This window comes from Papio anubis, chromosome 19, assembly GCF_008728515.1.
Source record: "Papio anubis isolate 15944 chromosome 19, Panubis1.0, whole genome shotgun sequence".
In the NCBI taxonomy this organism is placed as follows: domain Eukaryota; kingdom Metazoa; phylum Chordata; class Mammalia; order Primates; family Cercopithecidae; genus Papio; species Papio anubis.
The window spans coordinates 732125-751765 of NC_044994.1; the positions used below are offsets into that span (position 1 = coordinate 732125).

The 19641-nt window shown below is 41.9% G+C and overlaps 1 protein-coding gene across 10 annotated transcripts in view; it reads right to left on the minus strand.

The window, feature by feature from the left end:
- CEP192 (centrosomal protein 192) overlaps positions 1-19641 on the minus strand; it is a 140114-nt gene that overhangs the window by 35940 nt on the left and 84533 nt on the right. For all 10 annotated transcript variants that reach the window (XM_009192319.4, XM_009192321.4, XM_009192322.4 and 7 more), the window contains 5 exons: positions 18546-18719; positions 16905-16995; positions 16570-16746; positions 1129-1389; positions 758-873 (listed from right to left, as the gene is read on the minus strand). In XM_009192319.4, coding sequence (XP_009190583.2) covers positions 758-873; positions 1129-1389; positions 16570-16746; positions 16905-16995; positions 18546-18719 — 819 coding nt within the window. The remainder of the gene's footprint in view (positions 1-757; positions 874-1128; positions 1390-16569; positions 16747-16904; positions 16996-18545; positions 18720-19641) is intronic.

Below are 19641 nucleotides of genomic sequence, written 5' to 3' on the forward strand. Positions count from 1 at the left end.
CTGGAGTGCAATCATAGCTCACTGCAGCCTTGAACTCCTGGGACTGTGATTTTCCCACCTCAGCCTCCGAAGCAGTGAGGACTACAGGGGCACACCACCACACCCAACTGAATTTTCTATTTTTTTCTAGAGACAGGGTCTCATTATGTTGCCCAGGCTGGTGTTGAATTCCTGGCCTCAAGCAATCCTCCCACTTCAGCCTCCCAAAGTGCTGGGCATGAGCCACGTAGCCTGCCCTATATTTACATTAGATAGATCAGATTTTACAGTAGTTTGTACTTTTTAAATAGCTGCAAGTTAAACATCTTATACATTTCAAAAATTCGACTTGATCCTTTCAAATAATTCACAGCATTCCCAGAAATATTACTAACTAGTCATCTGTTTATACAATATAATCATTCAGTAGTTTCTAATCTTTTATAAAACTGACACGGTCACTTGACATGTCGTCAAGAGCACATTATAAAAATGGTCCTATTATGAAGTATGATGCAGCTAATGAGTAAGGGAAGAGTGGCACAATACATTCATCTAGAAAAGAAGGCACATTCTGAGGAAATATAGGAGATGAGTTTCCTACGGGTATTTTTTCCTCACATTGTGGTAGCTCATCATCCACATAAATTCTACCATGATTTTTCATCTACCAATTCACTAATAGTGAAATGTTCTAAAAATTCCACATCCCAAGCCACAGAAGCCTTCATCATTTCTACTGAATGGTTCCCAGCATTGTGTAAGATAAGTCATCTACCTGCGATACTGCTGTCTTGAAATTTCATCTCCACCAAATAAGTATACAGTTGATAGTTCTGTTGCAGTTTTATTATTGATTCCTCTGTCTGATGGATTATATATTAAAGTAACATCCTGATGCCAAGAAAAAAAAATCAGGAGTAAATATTAAATATTTTTAAGTAATTTCATTCTGATTCAACAATCTTATGAGTCTAAATATCTGACATAGACACAAGTGCATGTGCATGGCATTTCCAACATCACGTAAGTATGTCCACTCCTACATTATTTTCAAATATTATTTTAGCTTTTGGCTTCAAAATACATAATTATTAACTTAATTTTAAAATGAGTTGATGTTGTTAGCACAGAAACTTTTATACTTACTTCTTGTGTTCTTTCCTTGAGTACAAATTTATCCGGAAAAATCCTCAATACTTTAGGATCCAGCAAAATTTTTTTCTGAGAATCCTTAAAACCTACTGCTTTAACAAAAGCTGCTCGGGAGCCAGTGTTGCGGACAGAAAAAACAATTTTACTTTCTTTGCCAGGTACTAAGCCATTCACTGTTACCATGTAACTGTCAGATAATTTTTTAACGCCTTCCAAAATAAGATTGCTTGTTCCTCCATATCCAGACAAAGGTATCTAAAAGAATATACATATCCAAAATTATTTTAATGTTAAGCAGAAAGCAAAACACTGAATTACAGTCAGAAGAAAATTCAGAAAGATTTAATACAATTAAAAATTTTAATGTTTGTGTACTTTGAGTAGTAGTTCCTCATTTCCAGTTCAGCGGTATATTAAAGACTTTGTTTTAAGGAAAAAACAAACAAAAGAGCAGCAAAATTACCTGGCTTCTGAAATGCTAAGAATTAACTATTTCAAAAGCCAAGCTTAGATGACAGAGGAATAATACAAAGATTAGTACAGATATGCTTAAGAAGTTTATAGGGTAAAATATACTAATATTTTTAATTTACTTTGAAATGCATTAAAAAGATGAACTGGGGGCTGCCAAGGTAGCCGAAAAGGAACAGCTCCCGTCTGTAGCTCCTAGTGAGATCAACACTGAAAGCGGGTTATTTCCGCATTTCCAACTGAGGTACCTGACTCATCTCATTGGGACTGGTTAGAGAGTGGGTACAGCCCATGGAGGGTGAGCCGAAGCAGGGTGGGGCGTCGCCTTACCTGGGAATCGCAAGGGGTTGGATGCCCTCTCTCACCACTCCTATTCAATATAGTATTGGAAGTTTTGGCCAGGGCAATCAGACAAGACAAAGAAATAAAGAGTATTCACATAGGAAGACAGGAAGTCAAATTGTCTCTGTCTGCAAATGACACGATTGTATATTTAGAAAACCCCATCATCTCAGTCCAAAATCTCCTTAATCTGATAAGCAAAGTCTCAGGATACAAAGTCAATGTGCGAAAATCAGAAGCATTCCTATACACCAATAATAGACAAACAGGGTCAAATCATGAGTGAACTCCCATTCACAATTGCTACAAAGAGAATGAAATACCTAGGAATACAACTTACAAGGGATGTGAAGGACCTCTTCAAGGAGAACTACAAACCACTGCTCAAAGGATAAGAGAAGGCACAAAGAAATGGAAGAACATTCCATGGTCACGGATAGGAGGAATCAATATGGTGAAAATGGCCATACTGCCCAAAGTAAGTTACAGATTCAATGCTCTTCCCATCAAGCTACCATTGACTTTCTTTATAGAATTAGAAAAAAAACTACTTTAAACTTCATATGGAACCAAAAAAGAGCCCATAGAGATAATTTCAAGACAATCCTATGCAAAACGAACAAAGCTGGAGGCATCACACAACCTGACTTCCAACTATACTACAAGGTTATAGTAACCAAAACAGCATGGTACTGCTACAAAAACAGAAAGACAGACAAATGGAACAGAACAGAGGCCTCAGAAATAACACCACACATCTACAACCATCTGATCTTTGATAAACCTGACAAAAACAAGAAACGGGGAAAGGATTCCATATTTTTAAAATGGTGTTGGGAAAACTGGCTAGCCATATGCAGAAAACTGAAACTGAATCCCTTCCTTACAACTTATACAAAAATTAACTCAAGATGGATTAAAGACTTAAATGTAAGACATAAAACCATAAAAACCCTATAAGAAAACCTAGGCAATACCATTCAGGACATAGGCATGGACAAAGACTTCATCACTAAAACACCAAAAGCAATGGCAACAAAAGCCAAAATTCATAAATGGGATCTAATTAAACTAAAGAGCTTCTGTACAGCAAGAGAAACTATCATCAGAGTGAACAGGCAACCTACAGAATGGGGGAAAATTTTTGCAATCTATCCTTCTGACAGAGGGCTGATATCCAGAATCTACGAAGAACTTGAACAAATTTATAAGAAAAAAACAAACAACCCCATCAAAAAGTGGGCAAAGGATATGAACAGACACTTCTGAAAAGAAGACATTTATGCAGCCAACAAACATGTGAAAGAAAAGCTCATCGTTACTAGTTACTAGAGAAATGCAAATCAGCCAGGCATGGTGGCTCACACCTGTAATGCCAGCACTCTGGGAGGGCGAAGTGGGCAGATCGTGAGATCAGGAGATCGAGACCATCCTGGCTAACAGGTGAAACCCCTTTACTATTAAAAAGAAAAAAATACAAACAATTAGTCGGGCGTGGTGGCATGCACCTGTAGTCTCAGCTACTTGGGAGTCTCGGAGGCAGGAGAATCGCTTGAACCTGGGAGACGGAGATTGCAGTGAGCCAAGATCATGCCACTGCAACACTCCAGCCTGGGCAACAGAGCAAGTCTCTGTCTCAAAAAAAATAAAAAATAAAATAAAAACCACAATGAGATACCATCTCACACGTTAGAATGGCGATCATTAGAGATTCTGTTCCAAGATGGCCAAACAGGAACAGCTCTGATCTGCAGCTCCCAGCATGATTGACACAGAAGATGGGGATTTCTGCATTTCCAACGGAGGTACCTGGTTCATCTCATTGGGACTGGTTGGACAGTGGGTGCAGCCCACGGAGGATGAGTCAAAGCAAGGCGGGGCATTGCCTCACCTGGGAAGTACAAGGGGTCAGGGGATTTCCCCTTCCTAGCCAAGGGAAGCCGTGACAGACTGCACCTGGAAAATCGGGAAAATCTCGCCCAACTACTGAGTTTTTCCAGCGCTCTTAGCAAATGGCACACCAGGAGATTACATCCCACACATGGCTTCACGGGTCCCATGCCCACAGAGCTTTGCTCACTGCTAGCACAGCAGTCTGAGATTGACCTGCAATGCAGCAGCCTGACACGGGGAGGGGCATCCGCCATTGCTGAGGCTTGGGAAGGTAAACAAAGCAGCCAGGGAAGCTTGAACTGGGTGGAGCCCACTGCAAGGCCTATAGCCTCTACAGAGCCCACCTCTGGGGGCAGGGCATAGCTGAACAAAAGGCAGCAGAAATTTCTTCTGACTTAAATGTCCCTGTCTGACAGCTCTGAAAAGAGCAGTGGTTCTCCCAGCACCGTGTTTGAGCTCTGAGAACGGACAGACTGCCTCCTCAAGTGGGTCCCTGACCCCTGTGTAGCCTAACTGGGAGACACCTCCCAGTAGGGGCCAAATGACACCTCATACAGGCTGGTGTCCCCCTGGGATGAAGCTTCCAGAGGAAGGATCAGGCAGCAATATTTGCTGTTCTGCAATACTTGCTGTTCTGCAGCCTCTGCTGGTGATACCCAGGAAAACAGGGTCTGGAGTGGACTTCCAGCAAACTCCAACAGACCTGCAGCTGAGGGACCTGACTCTTAGAAGGAAAACTAACAAACAGAAAGGAATAGCATCAACAACAACAAAAAGGACATCCACACAAAAACTCCATCTGTAGGTCACCAGCATCAAAGACGAAAGGTAGATAAAACCACAAAGATGGGGAGAAACCAGAGCAGAAAAGCTGAAAATTCTAAAAACTAGAGCACCTCTTCTCCTCCAAAGGATCGCAGCTCCTCGCTAGCAACGGAACAAAGCTGGACAGAGAATGACTTTGATGAGCTGACAGAATTAGGCTTCAGAAGTTTGGTAATAACTTCTCCAAGCTAAAGGAGGATGTTCGAACCCATTGCAAGGAAGCTAAAAACCTTGAAAAAAGATCAGACGAATGGCTAACTAGAATAAACAACGTAGAGAAGACCTTAAATGACCTCATGGAGCTGAAAACCATGGCACATGAACTACGTGACACATGCACAAGCTTCAATAGCCGATTTGATCAAGTGGAAGAGAGGGTATCAGTGACTGAAGATCAAATTAATGAAAAAAAGTGAGATGAGAAGTTTAGAGAAAAAAGTAAAAAGAAACGAACAAAGTCTCCAGGAAATATGGGACTATGTGAAAAGACCAAATCTACATTGACTGGTGAACCTGAAAGTGACAGGGAGAATTGGAACCAAGTTGGAAAACACTCTTCAGGATATTATCCACGAGAACTTCCCCTACCTAGCAAGGCAGGCCAACATTCAAATTCAGGAAATACAGAGAACACCACAAAGATATTCATCGAGAACAGCAACCCCAAGATACATAATTGTCAGATTCACCAAGGTTGGAATGAAGGAAAAAATGTTAAGGGCAGCCAGAGAGAAAGGTCGGGTTACCCACAAAGGGAAGCCCATCAGACTAACAGCAGATCTCCACAAGCCAGAAGACAGTGGGGGCCAATATTCAACATTCTTAAAGAAAAGAATTTTCAACCCAGAATTTCATATCCAGTCAAACTAAGCTTCATAAGTGAAGGAGAAATAAAATCCTTTACAGAAAAGCAAACGCTGAGAGATTTTGTCACCATCAGGTCTGCCTTCCAACAGCTCCTGAAGGAAGCATTAAACATGGAAAGGAACTACTGGTACCAGCCACTGCAAAAACATGCCAACTTGTAAAGACCATCGATGCTAGGAAGAAACTATACCAACTAATGAGCAAAATAACCAGCTAACATCATAATGACAGGATCAAATTAACACATAACAATATTAACCTTAAATGTAAATGGGCAAAATGCCCTAATTAAAAGACACAGACTGGCAAATTGGACAAAGAGTCAAGAACCATCAGTGTGCTGTATTCAGGAGACCCATCTCACATGCAGAGACATACAGAAGCTCAAAATAAAGGGATGGAGGAAGATCTACCAAGCAAATGGAAAACAAAAAAAGCAGGGGTTGCAATCCTAGTCTCTGATAAAACAGACTTTAAACCAACAAAGATCAAAAGAGACAAAGAAAGCCATTACATAATGATAAACGGATTAATTCAACAAGAAGAGCTAACTATCTTAAATATATATGCACCTAATACAGGAGCACCCAGATTCATAAAGCAAGTCCTTAGAGACCTACAAAGAGACTTAGACTCCCACACAATAATAATGGGAGACTTTAACACCCCACTGTCAACATTAGACAGATCAACGAGACAGAAGGTTAACAAGGATATCCAGGAGTTGAACTCAGCTCTGCACCAAGTGGACCTAATAGACATCTACAGAACTCTCCAGCCCAAATCAACAGAACATACATTCTTCTCAGCACCACATCGCACTTATTCCAAAATTGACCACATAGTTGGAAGTAAAACACTCCTCAGCAAATGTAAAAGAATAGAAATCACAACAAACTGTCTCTCAGATGACAGTGCAATCAAATTAGAACTCGGGATTAAGACTCACTCAAAACCGCACAACTACATGGAAACTGAACAACTTGCTCCTGAATGACTACTGGATAAGTAACAGAATGAAGGCAGAAATAAAGATATTCTTTGAAACCAATGAGAACAAGGACACAACATATCAGAATCTCTGGGACACATTTAAAGCAGTGTGTAGAGGGAAATTTATAGCACTAAATGCCCACAAGAGAAAGCAGGAAAGATCTAAAATCAACACCCTAACATCACAATTAAAAGAATTAGAGAAACAACAGCAAACACATTCAAAAACTAGCAGAAGGCAAGAAATAACTAAGATCAGAGCAGAGCAGAATGAGACAAAGACACAAAAAACCCTTCAAAAAAATGAATGAATTCTGGTTTTTTGAAAAGATCAACAAAATTGATAGACTGCTAGCAAGACTAATAGGGAAGAAAAGAGAGAAGAATCAAATGGATGCAATAAAAAATGATAAAGGGGATATCACCACCGATCCCACAGAAACACAAACTACCATCACAGAATACTATAAACACCTCAATGCGAATAAACTAGAAAATCTAGAAGAAATGGATAAATTCCTGGACACATACACCCTCTGTAGACTAAACCAGGAAGAAGTTGAATCTCTGAATAGACCAATAACAGGCTCTAAAATTAAGGCAGTAATAGCCTGCCAACCAAAAAAAGTCCAGGATCAGTAGGATTCACAGCTGAATTCTACCAGAGGTACAAAGAGGAGCTGGTACCACTCCTTCTGAAACTACTCCAATCAATAGAAAAAAAGGCAGTCCTCCCTAACTCATTTTATGAGGCCAGCATCATCCTGATACCAAAGCCTGGCAGAGATACAACAAAAAAACAGAATTTTAATCCAATATCCCTGATGAACATCGATGGGAAAATCTTCAATAAAATACTGGCAAACTGAATCCAGCAACACATCAAAAAGCTTATCCACCATGATCAAGTGGGCTTCATCCCTGGGATGCAAGGCCGGTTCAACATACACAAATCAATAAACGTAATCCATCACATAAACAGAACCAACGACAAAAATCACATAATTATCTCAATAGATGCAGAAAAGGCCTTCGACAAAAAATTCAACAGCCCTTCATGCTAAAAATTCTCAATAAACTAGGTACTGATGGAACATATCTCAAAATAATAAGAGTTATTTATGACAAACCCACAGCCAATATCATACTGAATGGGCAAAAACTGGAAGCATTCTCTTTGAAAACTGGCACAAGACAGGGATGCCCTCTCTCACCACTCCTATTCAACATAGTGTTGGAAGTTCTGGCCAGGGCAGTCAGGCAAAAGAAAGAAATAAAGGGTATTCAATTAGGAAAAGAGGAAGTCAAATTGTCCCTGTTTGCAGATGACATGATTGTATATTTAGAAAACCCCATTGTCTCAGCCCAAAATCTCCCTAAGTTGATAAGCAACTTCAGCAAAGTCTCAGGATACAAAATCAATGTGCAAAAATCACAAGCATTCCTATACACCAATAACAGACAAACAAGACAGCCAAACCATGAGTGAACTCCCATTCGCAATTGCTTCAAAGAGAATAAAATACCTAGGAATCCAACTTACAAGGGATGTGAAGGACCTCTTCAAGGAGAACTACAAACCACTGCTCCACAAAATAAAAGAGGACACAAACAAATGGAAGAACATTCCATGCTCATGAATTGGAAGAAACAATATTGTGAAAATGGCCATACTGCCCAAGGTAATTTATAGATTCAATGTCATCCCCATGAAGCTACCAATGACTTTCTTCACAGAATTGGAAAAAACTACTTCATATGGAACCAAAAAAGAGCCCGCATTGGCAAGACAATCCTAAGGCAAAAGAACAAAGTTGGAGGCATCATGCTACCTGACTTCCAACTATACTACAAGGCTACAGTAACTGAAACAGCATGGTACTGGTGCCAAAACAGAGATATAGTCAATGGAACAGAACAGAGGCCTCAGAAATAACATCACACATCTACAGCCATCTGATCTTTGACAAACCTAACAAAAACAAGAAATGGGGAAAGGATTCCCTATTTAATAAATGGTGCTGGGAAAACTAGCTAGCCATATGTAGAAAGCTGAAACTGGATCCCTTCCTTACAACTTATACAAAAATTAATTCAAGATGTTTAAAGACTTAAATGTTAGACCTAAAATCATAAAAACCCTAGAAGAAAACCTAGGCAATACCATTCAGGACACAGGCATGGGCAAGGACTTCATGAATAAAACACCAAAAGCAATGGCAACAAAAGTCAAAATTCACAAATGGGATCTAATTAAACTAAAGAGCTTCTGCACAGCAAACGAAACTACCATCAGAATAACAGGTAACCTACAAAATGGGAGAAAATTTTTGAATCTACCCATCTGACAAAGGGCTAATATCCAGAATCTGCAAAGAACTTAAACAAATTTACAAGAAAAAAACAACCCCATCAAAAAGTGGGCAAAGGATATGAACAGACACTTCTCAAAAGAAGACATTTATGCAGCCAACAGACACATGAAAAAATCTCATCATCACTGGCCATCAGAGACATGCAAATCAAAACCACAATGAGATACCATCTCACACCAGTTAGAATGGCAATCATTAAAAAGTCAGGAAACAACAGGTGCTGGAGACGATGTGGAGAAAGAAGAACACTTTTACACTGTTGGTGGGACTGTAAACTAGTTCAACCATTGTGGAAGACAGTGTGGTGATTCCTCAAGGATCTAGAACTAGAAATACCATTTGGCCCAGCCATCCCATTACTGGGTATATACCCAAAGGATTATAATTCATGCTAGTATAAAAACACATGCACACATATGTTTACTGTGGCACTATTCAAAATAGCAAAAACTTGGAACCAACCCAAACGTCCATGAATGATAGACTGGATTAAGAAAATGTGGCGGCCAGGCGCAGTGGCTCAAGCCTGTTAATCCCAGCACTTTCGGAGGCCGAGACGGGTGGATCACTAGGTCAGGAGATCGAGACCATCCTGGCTAACATGGTGAAACCCCGTCTCTACTAAAAAATACAAAAAACTAGCCGGGCGACGTGGCGGGCGCCTATAGTCCCAGCTACTCGGGAGGCTGAGGCAGGAGAATGGCGTAAACCTGGGAGGCGGAACTTGCAGTGAGCCGAGATCCAGCCACGGCACTCCAGCCTGGGCGACAGAGCCAGACTCCGTCTCAAAAAAAAAAAAAAAAAGAAAGAAAGAAAATGTGGCACATATACACCATGGAATACTATGCAGCCATAATAAAGGATGAGTTCATGTCCCTTGCAGGAACAGGGATGAAGCTGGAAACCATCATTCTGAGCAAACTATCACAAGGACAGAAAACCAAACACTGCACGTTCTCACTCATAGGTGGGAACTGAACAATGAGAAACATCACACTTGGGGGCCTGTTGTGGGGTCGGGGGTAGGGGGAGGGATAGCATTAGGAGAAATACCTAATGTAAATGACGAGTTAATGGGTGCAGCAAACCAACAAGGCACATGTATACCTATGTAACAAACCTGCACGTTGTGCACATGTACCCTAGAACTTAAAGTACAACTAACAACAACAACAAAAAGAATGGTGATCATTAAAACGTCAGGAAACAACAGGTGCTGGAGAGGATGTGGAGAAACAGGAACACTTTTACACTGTTGGTGGGAATGTAAATTAGTTCAACCATTGTGGAAGACAGTGTGGCAATTCCTCAAGATTCTAGAAGTAGAAATACCATTTGACCCAGCAATCCCATCACTTGGTATATACCCAAAGGATTATAAACCCTTCTGTTATAAAGACACATGCACACATATGTTTACTGCAGCACTGTTCACAATAGCAAAGACTTGGATCCAATCCAAATGCCCATCAACGATAGACTGGATAAAGAAAACGTGGCACATATACACCATGGAATACTACGCAGCCATAAAAAAGGATGAGTTCATGTCCTTTGCAGGGACATGGAAGAAGCTAGAAATCATTCTGAGCAAACTAACACAGGAACAGAAAACCAAACACCGCATGTTCTCACTCCTAAGTGGGAGATGAACAATGAGAACACATGGACACAGGGAGGGGAACATCACACACCGGGGCCTGTCAGGGGGTGAGAGACTAGGTAAGGAATAGCATTAGGAGAAATACCTAATGTAGATGACAGGTTGATGTGTGCAGCGAACCACTACTGCACGTGTACACCTGTGTAGCAAACCTGCACATTCTGCCCATGTATCCCAGAACTTAAAGTACAATAAAAATAAGTAAATAAACAAATAAATTTTAAAAAGATGAGCTGATGGATGGATATGTGGGAGAAGAAATACAGCAAAATGTTAACTATAGAATCTAAGTGATAGAGTATGTGACTGTTTACTGTATAATCCTTTCAACTTTTCAGTAATTCTGAACCTTTTCATAATAAAATGTTTTTGGGGAAAACTGTATTTATAATCCTCTTAGTGTGCAGTCTAGCCAGTGTCAGAGAAAAGCATGCAAAAGGGACTAAGCTAAAGAACTCAAACAACTTTTCAAAGACAGACACACTGTCAACGGGGGAAGCAGCACACTAGAGTCAGGCTTGCGGATCCATCTGCTGCTGCTTCCACAGGGCTCAATCCTTGCAGGAAGCAAGGCTTCACAGAATACATCCCATAAATTCGAATGTAAGGAAAACATTCACCCTGCTGGAAACTTTCCATACTCTTTGAAATTCACACCTTCAAAAATTATCTTTCATTCCTAATTACAGGTTGAGTATCCCTTATTCAAAGTGCTTAGGACCAGAGGTGTTCCAGATGTGGGAATGTCTGCTTTATACTGGCTGAACATCCCTAATTCAAAAATCCAAAATCCAAAATGCTCCAAAGAGCATTTCCTTTGAGCATCGTGTCGGCACACAAAGTTTCTGATTTTGGGCTGGGCGCGGTGGCTCACACGTGTAATCCCAGCACTTTGGGAGGCCGAGGCAGGCGGATCACAAGGTCAGGAGATCGAGACCAGCCTGGCTAACACAGTGAAACCCCATCTCTACTAAAAATACAAAAAAATTAGTCAGGCGTGGTAGTGGGCACCTGTAGTTCCAGCTACTCAGGAGGCTGAGGCAGGAGAATGGCGTGAATCCGCGAGGCGGAGCTTGCAGTGAGCCAAGAATGCACCACTGCACTCCAGCCTGGGCGACAGAGCGAGACTCCGTTTCCAAAAAAAATAAAAAATAAAAAATAAAAAAATAAAAGTTTCTGATTTTGGAGCCTTGTGGATTTTGAATTTTCAGATTAGGGATACTCAAGTTGTACTAAAACAGGTTGTAAATACTTCCTTGCAAACTTGAAACCATCATAACTTATTCTGAGTTGGTATGTACTAAACCAAAATAACATTTTGAAAAAGTAATTTTTTTCATCAGTTTGTACTGTCTTGACTTTTAGTGCAAATAAACAGCATTTCAGGCTTGGCACAGTGGTTCACGCCTGTAATTTCAGCACTTTGGGAGGCCAAGGCAGGCGGATCACTTGAGGTCAGGAGTTCGAGACACACGTGGCCAACATGGCAAAACCCCATCTCTACTAAAAATACAAAAATTAGCCAGGCGTGGTGACGGGCGCCTGTAATCCCAGCTACTCGAGATGCTGAGACAGGAGAATTGCTTGAACATGGGAGGTGTAAGTTGCAGTGAGCCAAGATCACGCCACTGCACTCCAGGCTGGGCGACAGAGCGAGATGATGTCTCAAAATAAATAAATAATTACATAATAAACAAACAAACAACATTTAAAAGGGTTTCAGATTGGAAGCCCCTACAAATCCTCCCTCACTCAGTGACCTCTGGTAGTTTCAATAGCAAAAATGTTTCTAATTTTTCTTTATCCATAGAAATGTACAAGTAAATTTTATCAATGAAACTAAATAGTAAAAAACAAGGGAAAAGGTACCTTTGAAAATACTCATTATTTAAGTATTCTGCCTATATTTTCAAAGCCTAAGAAATCACAAATTACTACTGAGTAACAAGGTTAAGAAAAAAGAATGATTGGCTGGCTGCGGTGGCTCACACCTGTAATCCCAGCACTTTGGGAGGCTGAGGTAGGCACATCATGAGATCAAGACCATCCTGGCCAACATGGTGAAACCCCATCTCTACTAAAAATACAAAAATCAGCTGGGCGTGGTGGCACGCGCCTGTGGTCCCAGTTACTCGGGAGGCTGAGGCAAGAGAATTGCTTGAACCTGGGAGGCAGAGGTTGCAGTGAGCTGAGATCCTGCCACTGCACTCCAGTCTGGTGATGGAGCAAGACTCCGTCTCAAAAAAAGAAAAGAAAAAAGAATGATTAAATGAAACAAATCTGACTCACACCGTAAATCCACAGACGAAACAGGAAACACTATTGCTCCTAACCTCAGTACTACCGAAATGTTGAGCTGTGTGATTCTTTGTGGTGGAGCTATCCTGGGCTTCCTCAGATGTTCGGCAGCCTCCCTGGCCTCACCCAGCTGGTGCCAGTAGCACTCCTGTCCTGCCCCCAGTTACGACAAACCAGAGTAACTCCAGACTCTGCCAATGTCCCCTGCGGGTAACACAAGCTCTGGAAGAGAACCACTGCTCCAGATGACAATACACCGAGCTGTTATTAGCACCCTAGAGACTGCACGGTATATAAACGTGCGCTCTGCATTCAGCCAGATTGAATTTGAACCTTGTGTCTACCACTGACCAGCAAGCAAGATGCAAAACCACAGCCACGCATCTCTCGCAGCCTCAGTTTACACAAGTGCAAAATGGCAAGAGTGGTCGTATCTCGGATGGTTGTTTTGAAGATAAAAATGTGACAATCCGGCTGGGCGCGGTGGCTCAAGCCTGTAATCCCAGCACTTTGGGAGTCCGAGATGGGCGGATCACGAGGTCAGGAGATCGAGACCATCCCGGCTAACCCGGTGAAACCCCGTCTCTATTAAAAAATACAAAAAACTAGCCGGGCGAGGCGGCGGGCGCCTGTAGTCCCAGCTACTCGGGAGGCTGAGGCAGGAGAATGGCGTAAACTCGGGAGGCGGAGCTTGCAGTGAGCTGAGATCCGGCCACTGCACTCCAGCCTGGGCGACAGAGCGAGACTCCGTCTCAAAAAAAAAAAAAATGTGACAACCCACCATCTCAGTCTGTTTGTGTTGCTGTCACAGAATACTACAGATCGGGTAAGAATCCACCATCTTAGTCTGTGTTGCTGTCACAGAATACTATAGATCGGGTAATTTATAAAGAACAGAAATTTACTCTTCACAGTTCTGGAGGTTGGAAGTCCAAGATCAAGGTGCTGGTTTCTGGTGAGGGCTGCTCTCTGCTTCTTTTTGTTTGAGACAAAGTCTCGCTCTGTTGCCAGGCTGGAGTGCAGTGGTGCAATCTCAGCTCACTGCAACCTCTGCCTCCTGGGTTCAAGCGATTTTACTGCCTCAGCCTCCCGAGTAGGTGGGACTACAGGCGCCCACCACCACGCCCAGCTGATTTTTGTATTTTTAGTAGAGACGGGGTTTCACCATGTTGGTCAGGATAGTCTTATCTCTTCACCTTGTGATCCACCTACCTTGACCTCCCAAAGTGCTGGGATTATAGGCTTGAGCCATTGCAGCCAACCGGGCTGCTCTCTGCTTCTAAGATCTCACCTTGAATCCTGCATGTTCCAGAGGGAAGAAATGCTGTGTCCTCGCATGGCAGAAGACAGAAGGGCAAAAAGGCCCAACTCCCTCCCTCAGGCCTTTTTGTAACAGCATTAATCCATTCCCGAGGGCAGAGCCTCAGGAGCTAAACACCTCCCAAAGGGATCCATCTCCCAACACTGTGGCACTGCAGAGCAAGTTTCCAATACAGAAATTTGGGAGACACATTCAGATTACAGCATCCACACAGTGACTGAGGGTAGTGCCCGGAATACAATCGACATGAAACAATCAATACATTTTTACTGCAGTCCTATCATGTTTACGGTATTCAAAACACAGATCATTTCATTTGTTCCTCACAATCAAACTGGCAAGTTGGGACAGCAAGCAGCTTCTGATGAGACGAGTGAGGAAATGCCAAGGTCAGTGTAAGTAACAGAGACAGGGCTGGCTCCCTGGATTCTCCTGCCATGTTAACAGCTCTTCCGCCACTCTGCCAGGCTACCTTATCTTTACAAAGGCACAGCAATGTTAATTCTGAGTCTTCTTGTGAAGTAATAGCCATACTCATCCCACAGGCAAACCCCATGCAGTCCACCTCTGTGAGAGGTCAGGGCAGCCATCTTTGCAGGTAGGAATCCCACCAGGACCCTGGGTTGTCTTCAAAGGATGCCAAACCCCTGCTTGGTTGATTATTAAATCAAATGGTTCTGCCCTAAATCACTAGAGACTTATCAGAGACTCTTCCTTGAGAACAACCTCAAAATCATGGCTAGTAAACCTAAACAAATCAGAATATATTCAAGAAGCCTGAAAAATACAGTCCGTTTAGTCCTCTCCACAAACCAAGTTTTATCCTTACACAAAATCAGATCGTCAGAGACCTTGAAGGCTCTGAGTGTCTCTTGGGTGCACGTGGAAGGACGACAGTTGTAAAAATGACCACTAACATTTTTAAACAGCTTTGTCCACCGCAGCTCATGGGGCCAGTCAAGTGACTCCACAGAAAACAGAGGTCAAGCTCCAGTGTCAAATAAAGCTGTATTTGTCATACATATCTAATTCTAAAAACTTTTAGATATTGTTAATCTTGTAATTTATCACATCCCCTCTTTAACACTAGGATATAGAACCAAAATGTGAGCTCCAGCCCCACTGCCGAACACCTGTGCAGTTATAAGGCATGCACAACCACGTAGCTGGAGTTTCTTCCGACTGCCTTGCCGTTGCTTCTTTCCTCTACGATTTATCACTTTTATCTCTAATTGCTCTGAATGTGTCTACACAAATGGCTTCAAATCCTTTTTACATATTATGCTGGCAATTAAAAAGCATAAAAACTCTTGTCTTGGGGCTAGCAAATTCAGTCAACGGGTATTTAGTACGGTCTAAATGGGGATGTCCCCCAGCAAATTCACATGTTGAAACCTAGTCTCCAACGTGACAGTACTAAGAGGGGGGCCTTTGGGGAAGTGATTAAGCCAGGAGGGCTCCGGCTTGGTGCTCTTATAAAAGAGGCTGGAGGCAGCACTCTCATCCTTCTCACCGTGTGTGGGCACAAAAAGGCAGAGGGCAACCCTCCCCAGACGCCGCATCTGCTGTTGCTTTGATCTTGGGCTTCCCAACCTCCAGAACTGTGAGCAATACATTTCTGTTGTTTATTATAAATTACTCAGTGGTATTTAGCTATAGCCCACTCAACAGACTAAGACAGTATTTGTGCTGATAATTGATAAAATAAAACTTAACGTGAAAGTTAGTATTTTAAACAGCTCCACGTGGATTTACCCAAAGATGTGTTCCTAAAACTCTGGGTATATTTTTAAATGTCCAAATTAAAATGAAACTTAAGATACACCTAATGTAAATAACGAGTTAATGGATGCAGCACACCAACATGGCACATGTATACATATGTAACAAACCTGCTGTTGTGTACATGTACTCTAGAACCTAAAGTATAATAAAAAATAAATAAATAAATAAATAAACACCCAGGAGCGCTGCTGGGCCTGCAGGTCTCTGTCGAGTCTCTGTTCCACAGGATGGGGTTTGTTAAAGTTGTTGAGAATAAGGCCTACTTTAAGAGGTACCAAGTGAAATTTAGAAGATGACGATAGGGTAAAACTGATTATTATGCTCAGAAGCACTGGAGATACAGGATAAAAAAAAAATACAACAAAATAAAATGAAACTTAAAAGCATTGGAAAGACTAATACCTGTAAGAATACTATGTTGGCTGCTATTACAACTTGCCAATTCTACAAAGCATATAAATTACTCCTTAACTTGCTTGTAAGTCTAGATAATTACATATTTTCACTTATAAAAGGCAGAGTATATAATTTACAACGTTAAACCAATAGTTATAACACGCCATAAACTCCAGGGGAAGGGAAAAGCAATAAAATGATCTTACTGTGAACTTTACGCCTGGTTGTGATCGGTTTCCAAGTTGTTTGATTTCTAGTCTAGCCAACATGCAAGATAATCGAGTAGGTGCAAATAATACAGAGATGATAATGTCTTCCTTTGGGTGAATTCTGATCTCACAGTTACTGGTCAATCGCTGTTCTGAACCAAAAGTGTTCTGAAGCTACAATTTAAAAACAGTAACTGCATAAAACAAAGCAGTAGCACAAACAAAACATACCATTAACACCAATTCTTAAAAGGTAACAACACAAAAGGGTCTGCATAGGTAAGTGTTGCAGACCCAGACAGAAGGCAGAAGAACCCGCGTACTCTACGAACCTGAAAGCAGTCCTGATCTTGTCCTCTAACTAGCAGTCGTAAATGTTGCGTTGTGGATGCAGAATTATTTCTCAAAGCTAGTTTCTGAAGCCTAAAAACAATTACACATTTTAAATATAGTTTTTCTCCATGGATATTGCTATCGTTATAAGAACAAAGCCAATTAAAACCAACCACAATGTCTAGAGAAGAACTGCCTACACGAGCCACTTCAGCAGCCTGCAATTGTCTCCCCACAGTCCTAGACTCTATGTTTCTGAAAATGTAGCCTCAAGACTCACCCTATAGAGGCTTTTTGGCTTAATCTCTCTCCAGATATAGCTCTGCAGCTGACCTTATTATTTATACTACGTGTATAGGTATTATCTGTCATATAAAACATCAACCAATGAAAATCCAGGTGAAGAAATTCATCAAGTCATTAAGTCAATATCACCCCTAGCTGGAATACCTAGCTCATCCAAGCGAGCTTTCAGGGAAACAAGGGGTCCTAGGCTAAGAGGCTCATTTGCACAAAGTAGTCTTTTAAACAGTATATTGAATTAACTCTACTTTTAAAGAAGCTACAATGCAAAAGAATGGACATATAATAGCACCTGACTGATAAAAACACTTCAATTGTGGAAACTATGTGAATCCTGTCTTCACTGGAGAACAGAGAATACATGAGTAAATCTCTGTTTTACTCAAAGTTGGAGAAGATCAGCAGCTAATAAACCAGCAGCTGAGGTCTACGTCTCATCTACCTTGTGTTAAGAGAAACGCAGACAACTTTGCCTATTGACACCTCCAGGAAAAGCCTTCCACAGGGACAATGACTGAGGAAGAATTACCTGAAAGAAACATTATTTTGTAAAGTTTTCATTCTCATGTATTTATTTTATAACTTGTAAAGCCCTGTCTGTGGTTATCATTTTCAAGTACAGAGCTATCAGACGGGATGCGAGAGGCTAGGTCTCCATAGAGTCACATCATCAGTGAAACGCACTCGAAAGTCAAGAACAAGCCAGTTACTGCTCGAGTGACGTGTAATTGTTTCTGCCACAGGCTTCTCAGAGACGTTTCTTCCAGAGATCCTTTTAAAGATAAACCTGTACAATACAGGGAGTCTCAAAAAAAAAAAAAACCCCACCAAACAATTTTACAGTAAATACTACCTCCCATTTCCGAAGGTACCCCTCTCCCCTACATGCTCCATTCAGTGTGGTCGGGAAGTTTGACACCCAAGTCTGGTGCATTAAAAACACTTCTATGGGTTTTGCTAAAACCATGCAGTTGCTAACTGAGAAATTTAGATCATTCAGAAGAATGGATGTACTGCATATTCTCTGTGCAGCTCTCCATAAATCTGTCTCTTAGCTGGCTTTTGACAACTACAGAGTGGCAGTGAGTTTAAGGGGATACTCCCTCCTCAGCAGCAGCTGTACTGTTGGTCATGTGTCAGGTGCTCTTTGCAGGACTGGAATATATGTGAAAGCAAAGCTGAATCAGGACACGCGCCCATCTAGGAGGTTTTTCCAGTTCTGCACAATTGAGCCTGAAGAGTGTCTATTATGACAAAATTTTCCTGCAAACATTAATTTGTGGTCTGCTCCAAAATATGTATAAATAGTGGACTATTTGTCAGTCTTTGACACTTACTGTGTTCTACCAAGAGGGACGCCTCCCCAAGCCAGAAATTGTTTGTTGGACAAAATCGATGGAATATCTAAGCAAGGTCCAGGTGACAGAGGTTTACTTCCTGAAGAAATGACTTCACCTTTTAACATGACTTCATACTGAGGTCCAAATGGCTGCACAAGTATTTTCAACATCCTAAGAAAGAATTCTGAGTTGAAGGTCCTGTATTTGATTCTTTTCCCAACTATTTCCTACATGTTTCCATTGTTCAAAAGACTGAGCTAGGTGCTGGGGATATGATGCTATTCCCACCCTTAGAGTTTGTGCTGCACAGAAGAATACAGACAAGGAGAGAGACGATCACAATGGCACCTGCAAGTGGGGGGTGTGAGAAGCCATCGTGCTTTGGGAATGCTATTTATGAGACATTTGGGAACAGTGGAGGAAAGTCTCCCAGAAGGCGCCAGCCCAGGGAGGTTGAGAGCAAGCATTCCAGGCAGAGGCATTCACGCTGGTGCAGACCAGACTTTTCTCTTCTGTGAGGTCACAAGAACAGCCTGAGCACACGGTGAAGTGTTCTATAACCAGGCGGGGGATAAGCCATGTGTGTGTCAGAGGAGAGGGTAACACAAGCAAGCTCAGTACTCATGGCAGTGGGGCTCTGACTCTAAGTGGACACTCACTCATGATTTGGGTGCCAAGAAGTCATGGGCTTAGAGAAGAAATGGAGAAAGATCTTAACAGCTGACACGGTCAACTAATACTTTCAGGAGAAAAAGTGAGAAACATCAGGCCAGGCACGGTGGCTCACGCCTGTAATCCCAGCACTTTGGGAGGCTGAGGCGGGCAGATCACGAGGTCAGGAGATCGAGACCAGCCTGGCTAACACAGTGAAACCCCGTCTCTACAAAAAAAATACAAAAAACTAGCCGGGCGAGGTGGCGGGTGCCTGTAGTCCCAGCTACTTGGGAGGCTGAGGCAGGAGAATGGCGGGAACCTGGGAGGCGGAGCTTGCAATGAGCTGAGATCTGGCCACTGCACTCCAGACTGGGCGACAGAGCGAGACTTCATCTCAAAAAAAAAAAAAAAGTGAGAAACAACAAATTGATCTTTTATT